At 43.9% G+C, this 15993-nt stretch overlaps 1 protein-coding gene across 2 annotated transcripts in view; it reads right to left on the bottom strand.

Moving 5' to 3' along the window:
• The window catches only part of ZNHIT6 (zinc finger HIT-type containing 6), a 53853-nt gene that overhangs the window by 26983 nt on the left and 10877 nt on the right, over nucleotides 1-15993 (bottom strand). For both annotated transcript variants that reach the window (XM_066625223.1, XM_066625224.1), the window contains exons 5-8: nucleotides 10945-11048; nucleotides 2538-2606; nucleotides 1722-1802; nucleotides 932-1012 (exon numbers count right to left, since the gene is read on the bottom strand). In XM_066625223.1, coding sequence (XP_066481320.1) covers nucleotides 932-1012; nucleotides 1722-1802; nucleotides 2538-2606; nucleotides 10945-11048 — 335 coding nt within the window. The remainder of the gene's footprint in view (nucleotides 1-931; nucleotides 1013-1721; nucleotides 1803-2537; nucleotides 2607-10944; nucleotides 11049-15993) is intronic.

Here is a 15993-nt window from a genome sequence, read left to right as displayed (position 1 = left end):
TCCATTTTTTTAAAATGACACTGTACTGGGGACACACCTAGCTTTATGAGACTTCATTTGTTGAGCTCCACATTCATCAGGACCATTCTGGAGGCCTTGCATTCTCCTTCACCTAGCCTTGGATAACAGCCAAGGCCTGTTCACCTACTCATGAATACATGGACATGTGTAGCTCAGTTTTGCTTCCCACAGGGCTCAAGACAGTTTCCAAGTCATCTCGGAGGGGGACAATTCCTTCTTGAGAATTTGTTGGTGCTTGCTTTAATCAGACTGGGACCATTCTGGTTGCATTGCGTCCCCCTCAGTCTGCCCTTCGAAGTGGATTGAGGCATATTCACCCGCTTATGAGTAAATGAGCACATGCTGCTCAGTTTCGCTTTCCATAGGGCTCAATACATTTTCCTTGTCAGCTATCAGCTAGTCAGTTTCGCGACCCACCAAAAATCAAGTCATGAAGGACAGTTTGGGAACCACTGATCAACTGCATAAGCAGACTGCAATTGTTGTTTTAGTTAGTTATCACAATTTTGATAATTGGAAGTCTGATCCTATACCCAGGAAACATGGGTGATGCTCCTGCAGAACCAATACTGACCTGCACAGCCATTAAAAGGCTCTCCTAGCCTCCATCACCAGTCACATCGTCCCAAGTGAAAACAACACAAAAGATTCACAGAAGAAAAGATAAACACATGGCTTAGATCCTAAGTTTTTAAAATCCCAGAAGTGTCATTCTATTTCGTTTCTTACCTTACATATGACCAGCACAAGATAAAAGAAAGTGTTCAGCCACATCTTTCTCTGAACATGCTATGTTTTTAACCAAAGGGCTAGCAAGAAATTTATAATCTGACTGTTTTGTAGCCACCCTAATACCAATAACATCATGGACATGCAGTTTTCCTTTGCACAACAAAAGTAAATCTCTTACCTGATGGAGTTGTGAGGTCTGTTTTCTACTTTCATTAGAATTTGTATGTCTGATTGAGGAGACATTGTGTAGATTTTTAATCTGAAATGAAAAGCACAACATTTGGTTAACTCTGCCATTTTTCAGGAAATGTGTGTTTTATGGAGGAGAAACTACCATGAGGTGTGCAAACTAAGATATCAAGTACATGGACAGTCCAATCCTGAACTACCTGCCGTGTGGGGCTGCTACAGCACCAAAACGGCTACTGCAGTATCCTGAGTGCAACCGGGCAGCCTGTGCCCAGGGAGTAAGCAAGGTAAGGGGAGTAGCCCTGCAACGGGGCTACTTGATTCGGCAGTGGCTCTGGAGCTGTTGCAGAATCGGAGGCTCCCGCGTTGGGCTACGCAGCCCGGCTCAGGATCCGTTGGAGCCGAGATCCACCGGTTCCACCCTCCTCCAACCCTGCTCCCTCCCCCTGCCATGCCTCCCTCCCACCCTGGAACACCTCCTCCCCACCCTCACTCATCTCTCTGCTGCCAAATGGTTCAGGTAACCACTGGGTGGCAGAGTGTGGCCCCAGTGCTGGAGCTGGCCCAGTGTGGGCTCACACTGAGTTAGCTCCAGTGCTGGGCCCACAGTAAGGGCTCGCAAATGTGCCTTACAAGCATGTTCATGACAATGTGTGCCGGCAGTACGCTGGCGCCCACGGATCTGGATTGGATCCTAAGACTGCCCAGTATTCTTTAGTAATTGATTTATCTCACACACACACACAAAAAATTGAACCCTTTTAAAGTGCAGTACATACCTCTGACAAATGACAGGATCAGACTCTTGAGGATCAATATAGGACTTAAGAATGTTACATAGTGGTTTATCATCTGGAACCCTTGGCCCAAGAAGACAAAAATGTACCAATCATAATGCGTAATATTTGAATGAACAGATATGTCAATCATCATCCACTTAATAGGCTGCATATGCAGCTGCATATCTGCATGAAATAGACTACAAAGAACATGTTCAAAGATGAAACAGCGTAGCTGCCTCTTTTTACTCCAATCCAAGAAGGCCATTCTGCTAAGGCCTTTGTATTCTAAATGTCTTCTTTCCATATTGCATAGTTAGTGCTCTAAGTGTAAAGATTTCTTCTACACTCAGTGATGGTGCTTACTAAGGGCCCAATCCTATCCAACTTTCCAGCCCTGGTGTAACTGCAATGCAGTCCTAAGGTAAGGGAACAAATGTTTCCATACCTTGAGGAGGCCTCTGTGACTGCCTTCCCACAACAGGATGCAGCGCTCAACTCATGCTTCCTTAATAAGAAAAATGGAGACTGCAAGTACTATATAATGATCAAAATGTTTCCTTAATACTAAATGGACAAAAGAAACGTAACAAGCATGAAACAAGACTTTCAGTTTGAAATCAGTTCAGTTACATTTCTAGAAAATAATAATTTTAAACAGTAATTTAACCATTCTTTTTAACCCATTAAGCCCCAAGCTGAACATTAAGGAGTTCAGCTTGTTTAGCCAGAGGGCCACAGAAATCACTAAAAAAATTCCAAAACATAATAAAGCAATACATGTATATTTTATATTCAAGAGAGACATTCAGGTACCTTTTTTCTGTGAATTCAGCATGACTGTGAGGAAATATAAGTTTTAAGTGCCAGTAAAACTTTTGTTCCCTGAAACAAAACAAATACAGACTCTTAATGCTTCATCATGCTAACTATTAATTATAAATATTGTTGCTAAGGTTTCATTGTGGAGAGAGACCAAAACAGAAAAGGAGAAAAAGTATTAATACTATACACAGGGCTTGTTCACATGATAGCTTGTTAAATCTTTTCCATCTCAGATACGATTACAAAACCAGATTTAATCCAAGACTAGAGCAGAACTAATAGCTACTGCATGGTTCCAAACATAATACAAAGTTTCCTTTACATTCTGCATTATTTAAAACTTTATAAGCAGTCGATTTCCTTGCTTTTAAGATATTTCATATACAAATCTATATAGACCCATAAGTATAAAGTTTTAAAAGGGCCATGTTTCTAAGTGGATGAAAATAGTTGCCACAGCAAAATTATTCTGACCTTTGGGCAGGTAAAACAATATTCAGGAAGCAATCCTATATTGCATATTGTAGTTTAAGCTAATGAAAGCCCTTCAGGATTTTGTGTTGGCCTTTGTGCTAGTAATGTTGTGATAATATTGAAATTACATCAGAACAGCATTATGCTTGCATACCCCAAACATGAACTTTTTGCCTTTCCAGCAGAAAGGTTGAAAGTGAGAAGCACTGGGGGCATGCCTGGAGATGAAAAGACAGAGTCTGAATCCTAAACTCTTTCAGACCCTACTCCTGGCCCCTATACAAGATATACTGATAAAAGAGGTAGTATAATCCAAAACACTTCCATTGAACGATACAGAGGATAAAGTGAACACGACCTATATTTGTCACAATTTTTAAAGTTCTGACAACTCAGCACGACTAGCTTCCATTTCAAAAAGGGCATGTTAGCACTTGCCCCCTGACTTCCTTTTGCTCTGTTCATACCATCACAAAAAAGACTAGAATTCAGACTAGCTCTGCACCCAAGCACACCATCAGCAGTACAGGTTGACTATCCAAACTGCTTGGGATGGGAAGGTGTCTGGATTTCATAATAATTGCACAAATATAATGCTTTCTCTTTCCACTGTTACCCATACAGGTGTCTACTGGCCCTTCTGACATTTTTCAACAAATGTCTGTACAAGTACACAACACAGAGCAGAGAACAGAACTTACAGCCTTTACCCGCACTGTACATGGGAATGAGTACTAGACCTTCTAGTGTTCACACTACAGAAAACAAATATTGGACAAAAATGTCCAGATTTTGAATGTCCAGATAAGGGGTAATTACCTGTATATACAAACCTTACAAAGAGTCCAGAACTTGGATGATAGAGCAAATGGCATGAGAATTTATCTCTGGCCTTGTGCACATTTAGGGTCAGTCAAAAAACACATTACATACACATTTAGGCTGCAATTCTACACATACTCTTCTGGGAATAAATCCCACTGAACACAATGGCACTTCTAAGTAAACCTTCTAAGTAAACCTTAGAAGTAGGATTATACTGTTAAATTATTTTTCCTCTTTGCTACATGCAAAACAAAAAAAAAATCTGCACGAACCAGATTGGAACCACAGTGGGGGTATTGCAAAGAGAGTTTCAGCACTTTGCCCCTACTATAGTTCCAAACTGGATTGCACACTCTCTTTACCTTAGGGAGAAAAAGTGCCAAGCACACAAACTCATGCATTCATGAGAATGTGCCAGAAGATCTTGTCACTTGACCTAGCCACCCAATCTGAAAGCCATGGCATTTGCATCTAATTCAACTACATGTATCGTTATATATGGAATGAGTTCTGTTGGTTCTTCTTTATTCATGATTATATTTTGTCACATCTACTTGTCCATGCCAGTTCTTTTGAAATCAGATTTAAAGTATGTTTTATTTTAACATGTTTACATGTACAACCACTTTCCAAAGAAGCAAAAAAACCCACCAAAATAGCAACACAAGCCATCGATTACAGAAACACCAGTGTATTTGCAAAGAAAAAAACCAGCATTTTTCAAAAATGTGTTTCAACAGAACTGCACAACTGAGATTAAATAAGAAGCCCAGAGTACTCAGACTCATTAGCTGCTGAAAGTTACTTTCCTGTGATTTTTCCTTTTGCTTTTATGTTCCTCACCCCATTTCCTCCTTCCCGCAGAAGGAACTCACCCCTGATGGCAACAAATGGCAACTAAACAACTGTCTACGTTAACCTAGAAAATGTAACCACAGATAGCACACCAAAGTTCACATCAACTGTTTTCAACAAGTCTAGCTGTGGTTCTTTGCTTTTAAAAATAATAGTAATCAGTTAAAAGAGCAAGAAATGGACTAACAACCCAATCCTATCCATTACCTCCCCCCCCCCATGCAACACACATGAAAATGGCAACCTATGCATCCTATGATGGAGGAGGACAGTCCAGGACAGCTCCTATGGGTCAAGAAACATTTGTTTCCTTGCAGGGGTATGGCTGCAAGGTTTGGAGCAGTTTACTTGGACCTGCACTAACTAAATAATGCCAACAACCCTGCTCCCCTCCCAGATCCAACCCACCCATCCTGCCCATGTCCTGTTTTGCTCCCTCCTTGCTCTGTTCCTCCCTCCTGCCACCTCTCTTGCTGAGGGAACTTCGTGAGCAAATGGCAGAAGCACTGGAACCAGGCAGTAAGGCACATGTGCTATTAAAGCATCTTCTGTGACTGGCACCATGTATAGGATTGGGCTGTAAGTATATTAACCACAACAGGTGTATAACACTTCTTGCATTCACATATAAGGTAGGGCGAAATTAAGTCAAAATAATTAAATTGTGGTTCTTCTTGTGAGGCCTCCCTGTGGGGGAAAGGGAGGGCATGCCTGGCCTTTCCGAGGGGGACCCCCTTGTGGAGGCCTCATTCCCCAGAAGAAAGGGGAGTTGTATCACCCGGCTCCCCCTCTTTGGGTTGGCAGCATTGGCCAGAGTCAGGAGCAGGGGCTGCTGCCAGCAGATCCTCCTGTCTGCTCTTCTAACTCCCAACTGCCTTGTCATCCCTGGCCTCCAGGTTTATGTAGGGCAGACCCCTCCCCCTTGGCTCCTCCCTTTCCCTCACAGGGATGGTACAAAAAAGGCCTGCCTCTGGGACTGCCCTCCCCTGGGATTACCAGCACTCCTCCCCTTCTTCTCTTTGTTTCCCTCCCACCTCCTCTCACCTGGAGCTGCCAGGGTTGCTCCCGAGATGGCTGGGAAGGCTGCTGCCTGTGCTCTGGTCTCTGCCTTTGGGGGTGGGCTGGCCCTGCCCACCTGGGTCCTGCAGCTCTACAGATGATGTCAGGAGGTCCAGCTGTGGGCTCCCAATGTCACAGCCAGGTGCCCTGCCCGGCAAGGCAGGCCCCGGCTGGCTGGGCGAGGGAGTGCTCCCCTTCTCCCCCAGGCGGGGGAGGGGCAGCTGCCCAGCAGCCAAATGGCCTGCGTCCTGTCTCCTCCCTCCCTCCTCCAAGGCGGAGGGAGAAGCGGGGGGTTTGGCACGCAGTGTTCCTCTCCTGCGCTTTGCCGCCCACAGGAGTGCCCAGGCCACGTATGGGGAGGTGGTCCCATGCTCCACCGGCTTCCTCCCTGATCCTCTGACCCAGAAATCCTCTCCCTGGGTAAGCTGGGAACCTGTGGGAGGAGGGGAACCCCAGCACTTCTTTTAACCAGTGTTTAGTTGTTTGTGTTAATATCAGCAAGTAATATTAGCCCACTGAACCTGAGTCACTGTATGCTAAGCATCTGCTATTTAGTCAATCTGGTCATGAGCCTTGATGGGGTCTAGCCATGAAGCAGTAAATAGATTTCAGCAGTACTGTTAAGAGCAAAGTGGGCCTGCATATATTGGACATTATGGTTACTTAGACTTAGATCCTCCCTTGCCGTTTGATGCACTGGACAGTAAGCGCTCTCCACTGTACTTGATCATCATACTTGATTATGGTTACCAAGTACCATATGTTTTAAAAGGAGAAGAGAGAGTAGACGGGATATATGGTAACCCTTTCATTTGGAAAGACTGCATTTTCAGGAATTATTGTTGTTGCTTTAATACAGTCATTTTCAACCACTGAGCCATGGCACACTAGTGTGCCACGAATGGTCTATAGGTGTGCTGTGGGAGTTTGGGGGAGGGTCATTTATTATTTGGGCTATTTGGAGATGTGATCCCCCCAACAACAGCATGCTGTGCCTTGTCAATTTTCAAAAAATTGATGGTGTGCCTTGACCATTTTAGTGTCTTGTCAGTGTGCCATGAGACAAAAAAAGATTGAAAATCACTGCTTTAATACATAACTTATTTATTGAAGAAATCTATATCCTGCTTTTTCACACAGCTTCTAAGATGGCTTATTCTACACTAATTAAATGGAAGGATGAAGATGGCAGGCAAAAATGAAATAGCGTTCAACCTTGAACCCCAATGTACTGATTTACAGCTCTGCTGGATTCACTTTTCAGTAAACTAGGTCCCTACAGTGTTTTATATTTCTCCTAAGCTTCTGTAAACACAACAGAGATCCAGTCTAATTAAGTGATTATAGTCTCCTGTGAATCCCTCCCCCATCTCATTAAAGTAAATGAATGTTGGGGCTTTTATGATGCACCAAATACTGAAGTGCCAATATTACATAGTTAAAGTTCTATTAACATAAGGCACCGGGGGGGGGGGGGTGACGACAGGACTTTACTGAAGTTTAGCTAAGCGCCAGTAACTACCCTGCAGAGATTAGATACATACGGAAGAAAGTTGTGCTAACTTTACTGCAAATGCAGCTATTTCTTAATCACTGCTGTAAAACAAGACAATTCACAAGAAACTTACTGAAGTACATTATCACTGTATATAAATGGCCTTCTACTAGGAGGCCTCAAAACAGCAGGATAACTCACTCACCATATGAGCTATAATGCACAAGTGAGCTAGAGCAGAAGTAAGAGTTGTATGGACTGACACACACACACATGCTTTCAAGGTAACTAAAAACACTACTGCTTTAACATTCTCAAGATTCTTCAGCCAATCTACTTACCAAACACTGGTTAGGAACTACATGTCACTTCCACTTTCAGTCCATTCTTGCACACGATTGAGTACGCCAGGCAGCAGACAAGTATTTTAGCATATTCAGTAGATCCGACAGAAATATACAACTATATATAGGTCTGTCTAAAATTATATTCCTGACATTCATGCACTCAATACATCAACATGCACTCAATACATATTGGCTCTTAAGAGTTCTGAAACACACAGTGAGCTCTCACCATGGTCTGATATCATGGTTCAATGATGACTGGCTAATGCATTTTTAAAATTGCATATTCAATATGCATATGTTTGCTTCCACAATAACTTTACAGTGTTATTTGGTTTGCACTGAATGAGACTATTGGTGGAATGTACTTTATTTCACACTGCTGGTGAAATAAGAAGATAGCATTTTGTCTGCATCCTGATGAATGGAGGAAAAAGTCATTAGACACCATTATTGTATTAGCTGCCCATCTTCAGGCAAACTTAAACTTTTTTGGGGGGAAGGGAGAGGTAATAGTTTATAGATGTGATTTTCAACCACTGTGCCATGGCACACTGGTGTGCCATGAATTGTCCATAGGTGTGCCACAGAGTTTGGGTCATATATTACAGCCCAATCCTGAGCTGCCTGGGGCGCCCAGGCTTGGTGGCACCGAGAAGTGCTGCTGCCGGATCCTGCACCTCCTGGGCTACCGCAGGAGGCACCTCAGGAGAAGGGGACTTTTGTCCCCTTCTTCCAGGTAAGGTAAGCTGCCCCGCAATGGGACTACTCACTTTGCCACCGCACTTTTGGGTAAAGGCACTCGTGCCGGGCGTGCAGCCCTACATGAGTGCCTTGGATCCTGTGGAGTGGAGCTCCGCAGACCCGCCTCCCATCCCTCCCCCAGGCACACCGCCAGCCCGCCCCCTCCCCGTGTCACGCCTCCTCCCTGCTCTCTCTGCCCCCCCCTCCCTGGAACACCTGCTCCCCGTCCCTGTCCCTGCCTACCGTGCTACGGCTCAGCAGTCCAGAAGATCACCGAGCTGCGGAAGCTGGGCGACCGGCTGGTGCTGAGCTAGCATAGGTGGGAGCCCGGTGGTGAGGCTCGCAAACATGATTTATGGCATGTTTGCGACAGTGCTCGGTAGCATGGAGCCGTGCCGCTGAGCACATGATTGGGATCTTGGTAGGGTCATTGGGGGATGCGAGTCCCTGACCAGAAGTGCAATATGCCTTATCAATTTTCAAAAAATTGATGGTGTGCCTTGACAATCTTTGTGCCTTCTCAGAGTGCCATGAACGAAAAAGGTTGAAAAACGCTGCTTTACCGCTTATGCAACCAGGCTTATGTGTATGTTTGATTCTGGACAAAAATGCTGATCCTTGATCCACCATGTTCATCCGTCACATCACTGATAAATATAGTAATTTTCTAGCTATCAGCATCGTTAAATATCTTCTCACTTGTAAATACATCACATCTCTCTTACACATTGTTGTAAGTAGCCACATGCCCAATGGTCACTATTATTCATCCAGTGAAATTGGTTCAGGTTATTCAAGAGGTTCAAGAACTTAGGAACTACTAGAGTGCTGTTGCTTAGAGACTAAGCACTGTAAAGGGACTTTAGCAAGGAAACCACTCTCTCTCTCTCTCTCTCTCACTCACACACACACACACCCAAGACCACCTCACATGCTACTCCCCCCTCAATCTTTCCTTGATGGGCAAAGAGCACAATGCTCACAGCACACCATGCTCACTCGCCCTTTCCATTTCTACAATGTTCCCCCATTCCCTATTAACCCTCAGTGGCCAGCACTTCAGGCAGAGTGGCCACCATTCCACTCCTTTCCCTATTCCCCTTTATCAGTCTTCCCTCTTTTCAAGAGGCAGGAGGGGTGAGTGTGGCTGGGATGATGTGGTGGCAAAGTCATCCCATGTGCGTGTGTCAGAGCCAGGGGTGGCCCATATGTAACACAAACAATGCAGCTCACTTTGAGTGGTGAGTTAGGAGTGCAAGACTTGGGGGCCCTTTCACCCTGAGTCTGCAGTCACCTCCCTCCATCTCACCATGGATGAGCCAAATCAATCAATTTCTCACTCACTAAAAGTGAATGCCTAGCTCCTCACTGTGGTCCTTCCTCATGCAGTGCCTACAAATTAAAATGCACCTTTGCATTTACTTTAGTGCTATCTGAATACTGGCTTTTACTCCCTAGATTTTAAAATTAGGTAATTTTTAAAAAGTTTTTATGATACTTTATATTCCAACATGGATTGCTCTTTACTTGCTCAGAAAGTGTATGTTCAGCACAGAAGTCGTCATATGGTGTAGCTTCCTAATTGTTCTTGCAAGCACACTAATATGGAAGCAACTGCTTGCTACTTCATTGCAAGAGAGACATCTACTGGTGTATAGCTGAAAATATCTCACCTTGTCAATCACTAGCAATAATCAAGATAAATGTGATAATATAGTGTTCCTTCTACCATACCATCCAAGAACTTCTCATAATCTATTAACTGTTTCCAGTGCCATTATAACTGCAAGAGCCAAAAAAAAATTCATCAGACAAACTACACACATAAATTAGGTGGAGAGTAGTCCTAACTCAAAATCATATGTAAATGAAGTCCTTGGTAAAGCAGAAAACCTGGCACCACAAGAAAAACCAGACAAGCAAAAGGATCTATTAACAGGTCAGAAAATCTAATTAATTTTTTCCTTACAGCAAAGAGATATTTATAATTAAAATTTGATTCAAATAGTGATTTCTGTCCATATGGCTCAAATAGAGAGTATTAACAGTGCAATTTTACACATATTTACTCAGAAGTCCCTCTTAGTTCAATAATGTTAGAATGTTCAGAAATGTTATGGGTCATAGGTGTGCTTAAAGACCCAATCCTATCCAACTTTCTAGCACTGATGTAGCTGTGCCAATGGGACATGCACTGCATCCTGCAAGGAGCTTTTTTCCCTTGGGGCTGCATTTGCACTAGAAAATTGGATCGGATTGGGCCCTAATTCTGTGCTGATTACGTTTTTCAATTTCACTGGGTTTAAGTTTACCTGTGCTGCTAATAGTTTTATCCCATTTTATGACACCAACATTTAGAACAGATCTGCCCAATCAAGCCAAGTGCAGCCCATAAGTGATGCATTTGTGGCCTGCCAGGTGCTTGACAAGCTGCCTGTTCTTGTATCCTAGACAAGGAAGCATAAATAAGTTAATTGAGCTTTGGGTAGGTTACCTTATGTGGTCAGCTTCACTTAATATGCTCAAGTTGCGTAGACCTGATTTGGAATGAAAAACTTTACTGACATTATCCCCATGCCAATATCTATTAGAAACTTACTTATTGTGAAAGTACGTAGAATTCTCTCGCCTCTTTGTGAATCCAATTGGCAAAGTTTGCAGATGGATGTTGTGCCTCCGAGCTCGGTTTTTCAAAAAGTTTATCTGATAAGAACAGGAGTGTTTCAAATGTGAGGAAAAAAAAAAATATTGACAGCATAGAAATGTGAGCCAATGAAAAGGGCTTGGGTAGAGAAATACAGTGAGGGGTGGCAGTATTCTGTATAACATTTCTATATGAGGATTTAGCAACCTCCCCTGTACATTGGTTTTTCAAGGGTTGGTAATGGTACACAAATACGGGTGCAATCCTAACCAGCGGTCCAGTAGTGAGGTAAGGGCAATGTAGCTCCGAAGTAAAGACAAACATTCCCTTACCTTGAGGAGGCCTCAAGGTGACTGCCACCCACCTACAAAATGCAGTACATGCCCCATTGGCACAGCTATGTCAGTGCTGGCAAGTTGGTTAGGATTTGGGCCTAAGTTTGTTGCTGACTGATGGATAATAATTTAGTTTAAGAGTCCAAATCACTTTACATAGATCAGATAAAGTATTCTAACAAGTCTCAAACTGCTTCAAAAATGCCTCCAGAAGAAAATTAATTAAATGCCACAAAACAGATTAGGGGCACGGAGAGCTCTGCCCTGCATACCACAGTCTTTCCAAACAGAAACACCTTTGTATTTCACCTTAATAGGTCTGATCCTATTTGGAAGTACATCCCATTGATATCAAATATCTCTATATAAAGTGTTGTAGCCTAAGGTGGAAATATGGTGCCATTTTGCACAGTTCCACATGCACTTGTGCAACTATATGAAAAGAGAGATACAGACAGCAAAGAGGTACTGACATTTTGTGTGTGATTATATACAAGCACAAAGGCAATTCAGAATTCCATTTGATTTTCGGTGTGCAAGAATCTCACACGTTCATGAGCATAAGCATCCTTATGCTAATGGAAGGAAAATTTAGGCTACTGCCCATGGATCCTAAAGTAGACATCACATATATTACCACCCAGCACTTCTGTAGCATTCTTTGGTTTATAAATTATCACCACATACATTCCTCAGGCTGAAAAAGTAGGACTTGCCCATGGGTTGCCACCAGTATTTTTTGTCTGACTTTCTCTGCAGTGTTTTTGTTCTTTCAGTACCCTAGCAGGTTATTTTATTCGTCACATTTTTTATACCACCCTTCCTTCAAGGAGCTCAGGGTGGTGTATATGGTTCCTTTTCTCCTGTCCTCGCAACAGCTTTGTGAAATAGGTTAGGCTGAGAGACAGTGACTGGTCCAAAGTTGCCCAGGAAGCTTTTTGGCTCCTCTTGCACAAGGAAGAGAAAGAAGGGAGACTGTACATGACTATGGCTTGCTGTGACTAATTAACAAAAACCTCAAGTTAGCGGATTAATTGATGTTATGATAGATAGATGGTAGACAAATGATGCAAATGATGCATGGTAGTGATAATGATGGATGGCAGACAAATGAATATAAAACCCAGGCTCTTTCTGGTCATTCTAGCTCAGGGGTGTCCAAAGTTTTTGGCAGGAGGGCCACAACTCTGACATAGTGTTGGGGGCCAAATTAATTTACATTTCAAATTTGAATAAATTTATATAAATGAATATATTAAAGATGAACTTATATGAATGAATGAAGGTCTTGCAATAGCTCAAAGCCTATAAAAGGCCAACAAGAAGCTGACAGAACATACCAAGATCCAGGTCTACAGAGCTTGCGTCCTGAGTACACTTCTGTACTGCAGTGAGTCATGGACTCTCCGCTCACAACAGGAGAGGAAACTGAACGCTTTCCACATGCGCTGCCTCCGGCGCATTCTCGGCATCACCTGGCAGGACAAAGTTCCTAACAACACAGTCCTGGAACGTGCTGGAATCCTTAGCAGGTATGCACTGCTGAAACAGAGACGCCTGCGTTGGCTTGGTCATGTCGTGAGAATGGATGATGGCCGGATCCCAAAGGATCTCCTCTATGGAGAACTCGTGCAAGGAAAGCGCCCTACAGGTAGACCACAGCTGCGATACAAGCTGCGATATCTCCATGTAACTGGTTAGTATCCTATGTTATCCCTGCAACAATGCTAAGGCTCAATAAAAGGGAAAAAAGTGAATATAGCAACTGTGGTATTCCTATAACAACACTAACATCCAGTGCAGTCACCAAATTGCAGGAAGTCTTGGGGCAAAACTCTGCACATGGCAAACGGAGCCCCCAGGACCCTCCAAACTTATCACTGGTGGGCAATGCTTATCACTGGTGTCAGCAACAACTCCAGCTTTCCCCACCAGGCAGCCCAAACATTCCCCAGAGGCCCTATGATAAGGCAGAAACCTCTGGGGAGTGCTCTCATTTACAGATGGGAGCACTTTAGAACCTCCTTGCTGAACTGAGCCTAAGGCCCATCTAATCCTGTATCCTGTTTCTTGGTGGTCAGCCATATGCCTTTGGGAAGCCCATAAGCAGGAGGAGACGACATAACCCTCTCCCACTGCTGCTTCCCTACACTGGTATGCAGGAGCATAATGTATTTGACTCTGGAGATTGCATATAGTCTTTATGATTAGTTATCACTGAAAGGCTCATCTTTAGTGAATTTGTCTGACCCCCTTTTAAAGTCAAATAACCTAGTGGCCATCACCACATAGCTTGGAAGCAAATTTAAAGATTAATACATTGCCGACGATGCAGCTGTCACTAACCACTCTGCCAAAGATCTCCAGCAGCTCATGGATTGTTTTAGCAAGGCCTGCCAAGATTTTGGACTGACAATCAGCCTGAAGAAAACACAGGTCATGGTTCAGGATGTGGACTCACCTCCCTGCATTACAATCTCTGCACATGAACTGGAGGCTGTCCATGACTTTGTGTACCTTGGTTCAACTATCTCCGACACTCTTTCTCTCGATACCGAGCTAAACAAATGCATCGGTAAAGCAGCTACCACGTTTTCCAGACTCACAAAGAGAGTCTGGTCCAACAAGAAGCTGACGGAACATACCAAGATCCAGGTCTACAGAGCTTGCGTCCTGAGTACACTTCTGTACTGCAGTGAGTCATGGACTCTCCGCTCACAGCAGGAGAGGAAACTGAACGCATTCCACATGCGCTGCCTCCGACACATCCTCAGCATCACCTGGCAGGACAAAGTTCCAAACAACACAGTCCTGGAACGAGCTGGAATCCCTAGCATGTATGCACTGCTGAAACAGAGACGCCTGCGTTGGCTTGGTCATGTTGTGAGAATGGATGATGGCCGGATCCCAAAGGATCTCCTCTATGGAGAACTCGTGCAAGGAAAGCGCCCTACAGGTAGACCACAGCTGCGATACAAGGACATCTGCAAGAGGGATCTGAAGGCCTTAGGAGTGGACCTCAACAGGTGGGAAACCCTGGCCTCTGAGCGGCCTGCTTGGAAGCAGGCTGTGCAGCATGGCCTTTCCCAGTTTGAAGAGACACTTTGCCAACAGTCTGAGGCAAAGAGGCAAAGAAGGAAGGCCCATAGCCAGGGAGACGGACCAGGGACAGACTGCACTTGCTCCCGGTGTGGAAGGGATTGTCACTCCCGGATTGGCCTTTTCAGCCACACTAGACGCTGTGCCAGAACCACCTTTCAGAGCGCGATACCGTAGTCTTTTGAGACTGAAGGTTGCCAATACTAAATACTAATAAAAGGCCTTGCACAAAACAAGGCTGGCCTTTCCTTTGCTGCTGCTACTGCATCACAGATGTGAAACAACAAGTAGTGGAGGGAGCCCTCATCCCACAGCTCACTCGAGAGGCCAAACAGTTGCCCTCAAGCTGAGAGCAGTTGCGTCGGGCCAGTATGGGCTCCAACAAATCTCCGGAGGGCCAGAGGCTCATTGGAGACTAGGAGCTCCCTGAGGGCCGCATAGAGAGGCCTTGAGGGCCGCAAGTGGCCCCAGGGCCGGGGTTTGGGCACCCCTGGTCTAGCTCAATGGCAGTGTTGAATGGGACCAGATAGGGCAGCCACCTATGAAGGCTATTCAAGTATTTCTCCTATGAGGAACAGATATTATCTACAAGTACATGGCTGTTATACAGGTTTGACTACAGGGAGCATGGTAAAGCATCTCCTGTAGTGCCCAATGTTATAAACACATTTTTTCAAGCCTCCTACAATTGTTGCTAGATGCAATACTTAGACTCCATTTATAACTGAAGTATAGTAATAGTCAAAATTCACCCCAAAATCTATTTCTTCTGTTATGATATAATTGCTAGCAAAGTTAGTAGCACTGTAAATTTTTAAAAGAGAAAATTAACAAATGGAATCACACTGAAGCTTATCCATTTGGATCCTCAAGAAACCAGACTGTCACATAGCATTCTCTCAAGTTGAATCTCAACAGGATCAAACATGGGCACATTCCTTCTAAATGAGCAAAGTAAGCTTTCATGGAAACAGTAGTTCCTTTATCCAGCTTAAAAAACTCAAGACATATTAGGCAAACAGGACAAAATGTATAAGCAAGATTGTCACTTCCTCCCTATGGAATGTTGTCCTCTTAATCTTATTCCCTTAATGCAGGCTAGTGCTATACTTTCTTTCCCCACATTTTTTTCCTAATCTGATCTGAAGAATAAATACTTTCAAGAGTGCTATAAAAATGTGTTATGGCCATTTCTGAAAAGCACAAGACTGAGATGATCTGAGATGATAATGGAACTGACATGACATTCCTCAATAAATATGTCTACTTTGGAGGCAAACTCAGAAGAACAACATGTAACATTGTGGAATCAAAGACCACAAAGATAAATCGATTAGGGCTGAGGACGAACAAAACTTGCAAGGCGTCACTGTCACAGCAAGCCAGGGGAGCCCCTTTGTGGGGCATTTATTCCTGCGAGAGCCTAGTCTAGCTGCACAGTTTACATCTGGCCATTGTGCAGATGGTTGAACAATTTCAAAACTCTGGGCATCCTGATGAAAAGAAAAATTGGGCAGAGGGTCAGAGATTGAAAAGAACCTCCAAATCACCTACCAGTTCTCATGTGAGG

The sequence above is a fragment of the Tiliqua scincoides genome, chromosome 4 (assembly GCF_035046505.1).
Source record: "Tiliqua scincoides isolate rTilSci1 chromosome 4, rTilSci1.hap2, whole genome shotgun sequence".
NCBI lineage: Eukaryota > Metazoa > Chordata > Lepidosauria > Squamata > Scincidae > Tiliqua > Tiliqua scincoides.
Note: the sequence above shows the minus strand (reverse complement) of the source record. Positions and strands in the feature narration are given on the sequence as shown.